The 13,049-nt window shown below is 48.2% G+C and overlaps 1 protein-coding gene across 4 annotated transcripts in view; it reads right to left on the bottom strand.

The window, feature by feature from the left end:
- Positions 1–13,049, bottom strand: part of SEMA6C (semaphorin 6C) — a 341,729-nt gene that overhangs the window by 46,832 nt on the left and 281,848 nt on the right. For all 4 annotated transcript variants that reach the window (XM_085638745.1, XM_085638747.1, XM_085638748.1 and 1 more), the window contains 4 exons: positions 12,359–12,415; positions 12,171–12,272; positions 7,495–7,585; positions 1,451–1,573 (listed from right to left, as the gene is read on the bottom strand). In XM_085638745.1, coding sequence (XP_085494871.1) covers positions 1,451–1,573; positions 7,495–7,585; positions 12,171–12,272; positions 12,359–12,415 — 373 coding nt within the window. The remainder of the gene's footprint in view (positions 1–1,450; positions 1,574–7,494; positions 7,586–12,170; positions 12,273–12,358; positions 12,416–13,049) is intronic.

Genomic DNA, 13,049 nt, shown 5'->3' with positions numbered 1-13,049 from the left:
ACAGGTTCATTATGGACACTCGCTTTGTATGAGACGGGTGAAGGCATGAGTGAAACATTAACTATATCGCAGGCACCAGATGGATAGTGGAGGTGAGTTTACGGAAACCCTCAGATCCAAGGAACGAGGATCAATAGGATTCTAAAAACTCATGCAGACTAAGGGCCTTATTAAGACTTGGGGTGTTGTGGGAGCGGGACTGCCCGGATCCCGCACCACCTAACCCATGTAAAAACCGCCTGCTAGATCAGGAGTTTTCTCCTGTCGGGTGGGCGGTTCTTTGGCGTTCCCAGGGGAGTGCCTATGAAATAGGCACCGCAATGGGAATGTCAAAGACAGTACCTGCCCGGCATAGACTGCTCCAGTCGATGCCGGGCAGGTACTGGTGTGCATGCACACACGACGGGAGACACCAGGACTCCCTTTGTTTCCTCACCGCCACACTTTTCATGGCAGTCGCACTGCCATAAAAAGTATGGCGGTGAGGAAACTTGTAATATGCTTGATGGGGCCGCAGTGGCCCTGTCAAGCATATTGCTGCCTCAATACCGCCACGCAGATCCCTGGCGGTTGCGATGATCCGTGGTCATAATGGGGTGGTTGGAAGAAGGCTACAAGTGCGCCCCCGCAAGTCTAGCATCCGTGGCCACCGGACTCATAATAAAGCCCTAAATCATATATGACATGAGTTAATGTGGAAACAGACATATTGTCAAGCAGAGAACAGATGTAAATTCTGGAATACCTGCAAATCACAGCACAAGCACAGATTAATTCTGAAAAAAACAAAGTGCCTCAAATGGAAAGAAAATACTGGAAACAAACAGACTACAAAAAACACAAAGGACACAGATAAAAGTGTGTATTTTGCCAGTGACGGCTGGAGCAGGTAAGTGTGGAGTGGTAGGAGGGGTTGGGAGTAGTCGACAGATGAGGGAAAATAAAATTAAAAAAAATAAAACCACATACCTTGCGCTCGCTGAGTTGGAGATGCGGCGAGCGCAGGGTAAGTGTTCCTACCTGCACAAGCCATCACTGGTATTTACAAGTACACTGTGGGTTACAAGACAAGTGGAAACCAAGGCTGGGCTGCCATGCAACGCACAGAGACTACAAAATACACAAAGGACACAGAAAAAAAGTGTGCGTATTTACAAGCAGATTGTGGGTTACATGACACAAGTGGAACCCAAGGTTGGGCTGCCATGAGGCAAGATCTTGGAGCGTTTGGCCACACCTGCTGGCTGTGTAAGGCTCAAAGAACTTGGAGCACCGCCCCTTTACAGCGCTCTTCCACTGCAGACTTCCTCCACAATCACTCGCTTTCGATTGGCCTTCCCTGCCATACATACACTAGTTTCCAACAGCATACTGTTCTCAATCACTGCCGCCTCTTTCTACTCTTTCTTGCCCGTCTTGACCGCCTCTCTTGCACCTGCCACTCACTCACCTCGTAACCATTTGGAGTCATACTTGACAGTCCTCAGCACCGGGCTTTTTTCTCCCAAACTGCGGTAAATGACAGCATCGCTGGCTTGGAAATCAGCCACAGTGGCGGAGTAGAGGTTTCCATCTGCAGAAGAAAAAGGCACAGAGAGAATTCAGTGGCACACATGGGGTAAGAGGGCCCATGAGAGTGTGTGTGGAAAGGATTCCTTGGGTCATAGGATAGTAGCCAAGAGTACAAAAACCTTCAGTGAAGGCATCGAAAGCTGTAGGGCGCAAAGCACATTTGCTGCGAGCGTCTTTATGAAGCAGTGAGCATGAGGGCAGTGACTTAATATAGCTATATAGCCTGCTGGGCTATACTGGTTCTTAAAGGCCCTGAACCAGAGTTCTAGGCCTGAGCCGCCGGTGAAGGTCTTCAACAACCGGTGTATCCCGAGGCAGAAGGGCTATAAGGCTATTAGAACATTCCACCCACTGAAGGTAGAATGTTCTAAATTACAAAGGGAGAAACAGAAAGACAAACATTGGAATGTTGGAGTTCCGGGTCTATACCGGCCATTATAATAAGCCACTTCATTGTTTTCAATGGAGCTCTCAGCTTTCCAATGTTCTAATACGTTATGTTTATCCGAGCATCTACATTTAGGTCGATCAAGTAAAATATCGTCTGAGGGGGGGTGGGGATGTAGGGCTATAGAGAATTTAGAAATTCTATCAACAAACTGCCTGGATATCAATTCACCAAAATGCCTGGAATAACGGAAGTGACATCATGCTCCCTTTGACATCACTGGATTGACACCATGTCCCATCTTTAACCTGTCAACTACCCCCACATTTTCTATTGGCCAGCCAAGGGAAGAGTAGTGGCAGTGAGGGTCAACTACAGAAAGTGAAGATGGCTTTTGGTGTCCTGTTTACTTATTGCCCTGTACTGGCTTTATGACACCCGATGCCAGGGATAACGAGGGTGGTGTCAAGGGCACCAAAGAGCAAACCAGAAGTAGACAACGCTACAACTAACGTCAACATCCTTACAAGTTGGTGTGTCTGAAAAGAGCAGCAGGGCCGTGTCAGTTGGTCAAATATTAACGTATGCCTAGCCGGCAGTTCTTCATTGGCTAGTCACACTGGCCTTTGGGTAACACCACCCAATCATGAATTCTCACTCTAGGCCAGCAATGTCTCTAGAAATAAACCACTCAAGAGTCTCCAAATGTAGTGCACGAAGATACACGCAAAGCAGTGCGTAACGCGAAACAATGGTCCCACCTCGTAAAATGCTACAAAGGGCCCCTTAGTCCCCTATATCTCACAGATATTCATTGGCTTTGGGCTGCGTGGCTCCCTGACAGTTTGGAGGTACCATGAAAGGTTTAGCCCCCCCCCCACTCCCCAGGCACCGCAGGGGCATGCGTTACGCCACCTACATAGAGGCCTGAATGGATAGCTCCAACTGAGCCGGTTTGCAGTCTGTACAAATTAATTTTTTCTGCTCCTCTTGTCTTTTCCGGAAATGCTCAACCTCGCTTTGACTTCTCCGCATCCTGGCGTCCGTAAGTGCCCAGGTGTTAGTGGGCACTTCAGAAGGGAAAGCAAAGGAGCAAACAGATTGATTCACATGAACGTAGAACAGAACACTGCTGCTCCAGTGTCCAAATCTGGACGCCAAAGCACTCTGTGCACGCAACATGCTGACATTTAAATTAAACTAGGGTCACAACGGCAGGATAGCTACGCTGGGGCAATGCTTCAAGTGCTTAGTTTGTAAAAGACTAAGTGCCAGGGCCCTCATTAGGAGGCCACAGCAGCTTGCACCACCCATTGCCCCCGACAGTACCAACACAACTATTGACCAACCCACTCCTACAAGTGAGACAATTCAAACTATTCCAGGCCCCCAAAGCTAGAACAACGGGTTTTGTGAAATGTATTAGTAGTTTTTACGTACTAATAAACAACTGGTATTGTGCTCATCTCCAAAGTACACCAATTGTGCCACCATGTGGCAGGATGTCATAATCCCTGATGTTGACAATTAAGTTCAGGTGCTGAGCACCGGAAACCACCGGCTCAAATTAACCACTGAATGCTTCCCATCTTGAACAAGGCTACAGAAACGTATTAATTTTGGTTTTGTAATTCCTGGTGCCAGGTAGCTTGGTACTCTGAGGAAGGCGTAGCCTGGCCTCTCTTTCGAGATAGTTCTTCCAACCATCAATAAGGGCGGGAATTCTGAAGAGTCTGCAGCTTTTACTTAAAGACCACTTTGGGGATGTAGCGCAGCTTTGTGCAGCTGGTGGCGGATGGGCAAGGGGAAATAAAACAATCATTGTCTGCTAGTGTGGCACCAATCAGCCACAGCACTGACATCTCTGTGGAGAAGAAAATGAATAGCTGTTTCTTTTTCCCACCTCCGCAGGGCTATGGACATCAATTCACAAAATGCCAGGGGAAACGGAAGTGACATTACACAAATTTTAACTGGAAATGACACCACAGAGTTGACTGACACACCAATAGCCCATTGATAACCTCCCATTTGCTGCTGAGAGGCTGGGAGCAGGGCAAATGGTTGAACTCAGAAACCTGTTCCTGTCTGTTTTTGCCTCTGCCTTCACGCCACCCAGTGGTAGCAATAGCAGTGTTAGGGTAAACAAAGAACAAGCCATTGGCACAAAGAATTGATGTCCATACCTAGCATGAACAGATGATTGGCTCCAAGGACATGCTAACCTGCAGGCAAGCACAGTAAGAGGATGGATGGAGTGCTGAAATTTTTCAACCACTCACCCCCAGGCCAAAAGATCTGGGTTGAATCCATTGTTCTTTTGCTCACTAAGCCACCCCAGTTTGGAGCTGCAGGCAAGGGGCACATAGATGTCATCAGCAAGGACTTAGCATACTGAGCTACTTTCAACTTTATCGAGATGTCCAACCCAATGATTGAGCACAGTCCAGCTCATACAGCCGAGATCTGCGAGCCATTGGCTACAGTGAGGATGGAGAATTTGGGGGTGGTGGGTGTCGAGGGGTACAGCCACTGCACTTTTAGCATCCCTAGTTTCCTACAGGAGAATACGAAGTTGGTAGGTTTACCAGGTGCTAGTGATGGAAAGGTTGAAGGTCAGCCATAAGTGAGGGGAATGGTGTGGGCTCAGGAAGGCAGCAGATCAGATCTCTTGCCAAACCAGGCCATGCCCAGCACACAGCCAAATAAGGAGCTCTCTGTTACGTCCCTCGTCAAAAGCGACGCGGTGTGGACACAATTTATAAGACATGCAATGACCGGCGTAAGAAAACAGTAGGTAGCATGTGACAAAAGTGTGTTGAAGTTGGAATCAAAGTTAACAAGCTCTGGCACGGAAATATTTCTTGCTTTGCATCTGCTTGTTCACTTGTGGTATTGGCTTTTTCAGTGCTTATAAATTTCTGAGGAAAGCACTGGTAAATGCAATAGTGATGCCTATGGAATGTTATTTTATATACTTGGGGAATCCGGTCAGTGGATCCTGCCCCGAGTTAATGCATCTCCAGAGGCCTTAGAAAGAATCTTGCACTATGTATCCGGCAGAGACAGGGGTAGAGCCGGTAAAGCGATCCTCAAGCTACTCTACACACAGGTATGGCCAGGGCCAGTGGAATTATGCAAAAGACACACAATTGATGGACGGAATGCAGAACAAATCAAAACATTCACCCCCAGTCAAGAAATCTGGGATAAATCCATCATTCTTTTGCTCACCATACCACCCCAGTTTAGACCTGGCCATATTCAAATCAGTCTTGACCCTGTGCCTCATGGGAACAGTCCAGCCCGAACTGCCGCGTCCGGTCCTCCCTGGACCGGAAACAAGCATCCTAGGACCGGTTTTGGGGTTTCACCCCTCTTCAGCCAGGATAGCTTGATTCCAGTGGCACAGTGAGCCCAGCACAGGAAGGTCAAATTATGCGGCAGGGTTGAGTAAATTATGCAGCAGGGTTAAGCAAATAATGTAGAAAGAACAGACAAATTATGCGGCGTAAATCAGCAAATTTTGTGATAGTATTCATTATATTGTCATTTTTACACATTCTGTGCATTGGTTGCACCTCATCAGTACCAGTTTAACACCCTATTATATTGATAAGCAACAGAAAGTTGACCAATCAACATTTGCAATGGGCCTTCTACTGTGCAGCAACAGGTGCCGTTGCATTTTTAATAACTTTTGAACCATTAGAGCTAGGAACCATTTTTTGTTAAAATCTGCAGATTATGCAGCAGATGATGGCTTAGGTCTGTGGCAAATGCGGCAAATCTATACCGGTGTGAAAACCGCAGCAACCGCACAGTCCCATAATTCTAGTGACCTTGGGTATGGCATACAACCTTCTAAGCCCAATTGCTTTATTGAGGATTGAGGGGGCTAAATTGAAAAACAGTGTCATGGACGGACAGCAAAAACTAGGTCTTACTCTCATGTGAAACACGCAATGTACACAAAGTGGGATACCGCCATCACAGCGCGTCCCGTTTAAGAACTCATCTTGGAATCCATTAGAAGTAACCGAGGCAGGTAATGGGCAAAACATTTTCTCAGCAGCCCGCCGCCAGCACTGCAGAGTGCCGGGGTTGCCAAATGCCAAAGCTGCATAGTCTTGATTCCAGCACATACCTTCCTTCTCCCACCCTACACTCCCTGTCTCGTTATCTCACTGTTGCAGGTTCTTTTTCATCCATGCTTTCTTCAATCTTTCGCTTCCTCCTCCTTTCTCCCTTTCCTGCCCGCCTTCTCCTCGCTCTGGGTCAAAGCAGGACAATGAAATATAAGACCCTGGTGCCAAAAAGGAGTGCCGGTGGCCACAACTGCAAGCACTGAGCCTGGATTCATCACCTTTGAGAAAGCAGACTTCATGGTAAGTCCATCTGAAAAAATATGTCCTCAGCCATTTTTCCTTTTTAAGGAATAAAAACATACACTGGGACAAAGGTGGGCAGAATTCACTACAGTGAACATACTTTCTGCATAAGCCATCATTGATATACATAACTTTCATACAGGAATGGATCAGGATTAGATAAATGTCAGTCTCATGAGTATGCAGCTCAAAGGGCCCCATTAGGAGGGCCCTTCCAGTTCCCATAGGCCCCCATCAGAATTAAGAGAACTGCAGAAACACTAATTCCACTGCATTGCATCTGAAACCCACCTTCTGAAAGGGTTAAATACCAAGTGATAGCTAGGGGATGGGGAGGAAGGAGAAATACCTAGAGAAATTAGGAATATAATGACAGATTCCTGGCATTTCCAATTCCCCAGTGAGACCCAAAGGACTCCACTTGCAAAGTCTGGTAACTCCACCTCCAGTGGAGCGGACGCAAAACTATAGGTATCCCCGTGGTCCTGCAGTTATAGGCAATACTTCCCCAGCAGGGCCGTCTTAACAGCATTATAGGCCCCCGGGCAAAGCAGTGCACTGGGCCCTGCCTGCACAACCACTCACAGGAATAAAAATGTTTGACAGAAGATTTGTGTTAAATTCTGGTCTGCATGGGGCCCCTATGCTCGTGGGCCCACGGGCAACTGCCCAGCGTGCCCGTGTGTTAAGACAGCACTGCTTTTCAGGCACCAGTAAGAGGAGAGGTGTGGCTCACTGGTTAGAGGCGGCAGACCCGTAAGCAGAGAATTGTCCAGGGACCAGGGTTCAATTCCCGACGCGGCAGGGTCGTGGACCAGGGTCAAAACGGACTCGATAATTCTCGCCTCGGTATCTACTCTAACCAGGAACACACTCGGCAACTCTGGGCATTAAGCTTGCCTCATCTCTACAACGGCCCCCCACAGATGCCGGGGATGCCTGGTTTCACCTTGGAGATACCCAGAAAGGGACCATCTCACAGGGAAAACCAGGACGGGTTCCCCAGCGGTCTTCAGTGCCAGGATACTCCATGGAGTCACAGTGCGCTTTACAAGTACACCCACATTACCAGTAATACCCATATTTTTTGGGGCAAGCTTTCCTTTGCACAGGAGTACCGATAAGTTATGCGTTTGTTATTACCAGCAAACAGTGCCACGTTGTGCTGCTTGGCGTCGAAAGGGCACCGCGCTTGTCCGTTTATTTCCTCGTCTTCCTGCTGCAGGCTCTCGATCTGTTCGAGGGGTAATCGAAGCAGAATTGACCATTATTACAACCATGATCTTCAAATACTAACTACAATATTCTTCAAAATTCATTTTTCCACTCCATATTCTACTTTTTGTATGATTAACATGACTCAGGAGAGCTGAACTACAGGCAAAGGAGAGATTTACAAAGCAGATGGAGGCCCACTGCCACTCTGTGCTAGAGGGAGGAAAGGGACCCAACTTTTATCGCACAACCATGCCAGCACAAAGGGAATCTTTGAGAAACATTGAACACACACTCCAAGAGAAACTTGAACCTTAAGGCATACATGAACATCGGCAAGGTCTTAATAAATCACTGGCATTAGGCACCGAAAAAAATGATTCCACTTTTTCCACAAACATGGCTAGATCAGAGGAGTCTGCAGTCATAATCATTAGGACCATCAGTAGAGTGGAGGTGCATGGGGTACTTTTGTTTGAGAACATGGACAGATTGGATGTGCATGGGGTCCTCTAGTTTAGGAGCATGGACAGACTGGATGTGCATGGGGTCCTCTAGTTTAGGAGCATGGGCAGACTGGATGTGCATGGGGTCCTCTAGTTTAGGAGCATGGACAGACTGGATGTGCATGGGGTCCTCTAGTTTAGGAGCATGGACAGACTGGATGTGCATGGGGTCCTCTAGTTTAGGAGCATGGGCAGACTGGATGTGCATGGAGTCCTCTAGTTTAGGAGCATGGACAGACTGGCTGTGCATGGGGTCCTCTAGTTTAGGAGCATGGACAGACCGGATGTGCATGGGGTCCTCTAGTTTAGGAGCATGGACAGACTGGATGTGCATGGGGTCCTCTAGTTTAGGAGCATGGGCAGACTGGATGTGCATGGGGTCCTCTAGTTTAGGAGCATGGACAGACTGGATGTGCATGGGGTCCTCTAGTTTAGGAGCATGGACAGACTGGATGTGCATGGGGTCCTCTAGTTTAGGAGCATGGGCAGACTGGATGTGCATGGGGTCCTCTAGTTTAGGAGCATGGAAAGACTGGATGTGCATGGGGTCCTTTAGTTTTGGAGCATGGACAGACTGGATGTGCATGGGGTCCTCTAGTTTAGGAGCATGGACAGACTGGATGTGCATGGGGTCCTCTAGTTTAGGAGCATAAGCAGACTGGATGTGCATGGGGTCCTTTAGTTTAGGAGCATGGGCAGACTGGATGTGCATGGGGTCCTCTAGTTTAGGAGCATGGACAGACTGGATGTGCATGGGGTCCTCTAGTTTAGGAGCATGGGCAGACTGGATGTGCATGGGGTCCTCTAGTTTAGGAGCATGGGCAGACTGGGTGTGCATGGGGTCCTCTAGTTTAGGAGCATGGACAGACTGGATGTGCATGGGGTACTTTAGTTTAGGAGCATGGACAGACTGGATGTGCATGGGGTCCTCTAGTTTAGGAGCATGGACAGATTGGAGGATTGAATGGGAGCCTTTTGGTACCACGGACAGATTGGATTGCATGGAGTTCTTGTCTGTGGGAACATGGGCAGGCTGAGTGCACCCGCTGTCCTCATCATCCCATTGAGCATGGACATATTGGACTGGCTTGTAGAGCATAACTGCAGAAATGAACCTGATGGGCCTAAACGTCTTTTCTGTAAGGAATGGCCAGACTAAATGGTGCCCACATTACGGCGCTTGAGTACTACAGGGAGGTGTTCAGTGCTTTACAAACGCAAATAACATGGTATGTTTCATGTCTAAATTATAATATCGTTTTTATATAAACCTTTCGGACACATTAACTTAAATATGTCTGCAAAGTTTCATGCATCTTTGAAGCCCAGAAGTTATTTTATTCATACAAAGCCTCACTGTGAGGGTTTGCATCGCGAAGTAGGGATTTTAGAAAGTAGCCGAGTCAGCGCTTATTTATATTTCTGTATCTAGTTTTCAAAGGCTTTTTTCATTCTCTATGAGACGATTGTGCTATCTGCTCATTAGGCCGTTTCGTTGAAGTAACAGTTTCAATAACATGCTCATGTTTCCATTGACTTGTATTAAGAAAAAATGTATACTACGTATATGTGCTCCAAATGTATGGATTTTAGCGTTATATGCTCCAATAGGATTTTGGGCAGAGGCTCTGTTCCTTTGAACGACACCTGTACATTGTTTTGCTTGCATACTGGCTATTTTTGCATTAAAAGCATGTTCGACTTGTAGGCTTCCCCGAAGTCTTGTGTTTTATTTTGAATTCAAAAAGATTACGATTCCAGGCTCATCTATATCTGCCAATGTTCCTAAGGATTAGGACTCCGGCCAGTCTCTTGTGCTCCTACAGACACATACTCCAGCCTCAACCAATCTGCCCGCATTCCCAAAGATTACGATTCCAGGCTCATCTATATCTGCCAATGTTCCTAAGGATTAGGACTCCGGCCAGTCTCTTGTGCTCCTACAGACTCATACTCCAGCCTCAACCAATCAGCCCGCGCTCCCAAAGATTACAATTCCAGTCTCATCCAGTCTTCTCATGTTCCTGGCGATGAAGCCTCCAGGCTCATCCGGTCTGCCCATGTGCCTACAGCAAACCACACTATGTGCACCCCATGTTCCTCTAGGCCAGTGATGCTCAAAGTATAGCCCGGGGGCCGCCCGGGGCCCTCCTGACCTTCACATGCAGCCCCGATTTAACAGCAGCACTGGGCTGCTGTATACTTAAGAGAGCACTAACATTCAGAAAGATGTTAAATAAATGGGGAAGCTTTTATTTACAAGCTAACTGAAGTAAAGAAAAAGAATCCAATAAAGTATCCTGCAATATTTGACCACCCACAAAGCCCCGCTCCCATCCTACTAGCATCAGTGCGGCCCTCAGGCCCACCACAGACCATACTTTGTGGCCCCTCGGAAACTGTTTGTGAGTATCTATGCTCTAGGCTCACCCAGTCTCCCTTTGTTCTTAAAGAAAAGGAATTTCAGGCCATCTAGCCCCTCACTGTTCCATCAGATGAGGCCTGGCTGACACATCTACTGTGGAAACACCTGAAAGAGACCCCCATGCCCAGGGCAGTCCTCTCTGCCCATCTCCTCCCAATACAGGCTGGTTGCTCGTGAAGCCAAATATGCAAGAGCGCCTCGTCTGTTCGGTGCACACTCGTACAGCACTGGTAGGGTACCCGTCTGCTGTAGAAGTGCTGCAAGAGCATTGACCATTGAGTTTGTAGCGCTGCGAGACAACCCCACTCACTCAATGAATATTCTTGATACAGTGTGAGAACACTTTGCTCATTCAATAAGCATGCTTATTTAGCTGCAAGAGCGCCCAGTGAGTGCAATGTACATACTTCTAGCACTGTCAGCTTACCAGTCCACTCAATGTGCTTTCTTAGTGCATAGCAGTTACACACAATCTGTTCAACATTCTCTTTAGTAGTGAAAGCTCTCGGAGCACTGCCAGAGCCTCAAATCTGGGCAATATGGACTCTTATAGCGCTGTGAGAGCACACCGCCTGTTGAGTAAGTGTTCTTGGAGCGCTGCGAGAGCACCCCGTCTGGCCAATATGGACTCTTATAGCGCTGCAAGAGCACACCGCCTGTTGAGTAAGTGTTCTTGGAGCACTGCGAGAACACACCGTCCGGCCAATATGGACTCTTATAGCGCGGCGAGAGCACACCACCTGTTGAGTAAGTGTCCTAGGAGCGCTGCGAGAGTACCCCATCCGGCCAATATGGACTCTTATAGCGCTGCGAGAGCACACCGCCTGTTGAGAAAGTGTTCTAGGAGCGCTGAGAGAGCACCCCGTCTGGTCAATATGGACTCTTATAGCGCTGCGAGAGCACACCGCCTGTTGAGTAAGTGTTCTAGGAGCGCTGCGAGAGTACCCCATCCGGCCAATATGGACTCTTATAGCGCGGCGAGAGCACACCGCCTGTTGAGTAAGTGTTCTAGGAGCGCTGCGAGAGTACCCCATCCGGCCAATATGGACTCTTATAGCGCGGCGAGAGCACACCGCCTGTTGAGTAAGTGTTCTAGGAGCGCTGCGAGAGTACCCCATCTGGCCAATATGGACTCTTATAGCGCTGCGAGAGCACACCGCCTGTTGAGAAAGTGTTCTAGGAGCGCTGAGAGAGCACCCCATCCAGCCAATATGGACTCTTATAGTGTTGCGAGAGCACACCGCCTGTTGAGTAAGTGTTCTAGGAGCGCTGCGAGAGTACCCCATCCGGCCAATATGGACTCTTATAGCGCTGCGAGAGCACACCGCCTGTTGAGTTAGTGTTCTAAGAGCGCTGCGAGAGCACCCCATCCGGCCTATATAGTCTCTTATAGCGCTGCAAGAGCACACCGCCTGTTGAGTAAGTGTTCTTGCAGTGCTGCGAGAACACACCGTCCGGCCAATATGGACTCCTCTAGCGCTGCAGGAACACCCGTCTGGCCAATATGCAATATTATAGCGCTGGGAGGGGACACCACAAGTTCGGCAAGTGCTCTTGTAGCACTGTGAGAGCTACAGCGGCCATCCTGTTCAATATGCGCCTTCGAACCACGGCAAGAGCACCCCCTGTCCAAATGTGCGCGGTTGTAGTTCTGCAAGAATACCCTACCGTACCTTGTAACTGCGGCACATGGGGTTGAAGGAGTTGGTACCACAGGCCAGGAGCGACCGGTCACTCTTCAGCACCAGCACTTTGATGTAGTTGTAACATTCATCCTGCGAGGGGACAACACAGGTCACCAGGGGTGGTCATGAGCTTCACAGAGAGAGAAGACGGCACAAGGGCTGTGGAAGACCCTTACCTGAAGCTTCCCTCGCACCGCACAGTTCCCCATGTCCTGGCTCTTCCACGTCAGGTGCTAGAGTAAGCAAAAAATGTGAGGTCACTGGTTTGTGAAAAGATCACTACGGTGCCAGAAGCCGTGGCAATCTGGGACACAATTGAGGAGTGGACAGTGGCCTAGGGGGGAAAAGAGTAGACGCCGGAGCGCTGGTGGCTTCCAAGGAGGAAACAGGTGCACTGAGAACAAGCAATGGATTGTGCCATGCCAATGCTTGTTTGAGGGCGGTATTGGCATTTAGAATTGGGTATCAAGCATTGGCAAAGTCCACACTACTGGGCGTCCATCTAGGAATGTTAGTTTGTATACTTTCAAACTGGCCTACACGTTGCGTCTAGACAACAGTGTAACAATGAGTATAGAAAATAACATTGTTATACCATTCCAAAGTTACATTTACATCAGGAGCAGTGGCAGCAATGCAAGCTTCTTTCACACAAAAGACAGACAAAATACAAGCGGACCAAAGTAAACTTCCCTCACACATGACATCTAAAGAAATACAGAAGCAACGTCAGCTTCCCTCCTGGACTATAAAATTAAGTAAGGCAGAGTACAGACGGCACCAGTTGAAGCTTCCTTCATGTATGAAAAAAGTGTGTTTGCAAAAGCAGCGCAATCTTGTCGCAGAAGGAGCTCGCTAAACAGAAAG

This window comes from Triturus cristatus, chromosome 12, assembly GCF_964204655.1.
Source record: "Triturus cristatus chromosome 12, aTriCri1.1, whole genome shotgun sequence".
Classification (NCBI taxonomy): domain Eukaryota; kingdom Metazoa; phylum Chordata; class Amphibia; order Caudata; family Salamandridae; genus Triturus; species Triturus cristatus.
The sequence above is the reverse complement of the archived record's forward strand: the minus strand, read 5'-3'. Positions and strand labels throughout refer to the sequence as shown.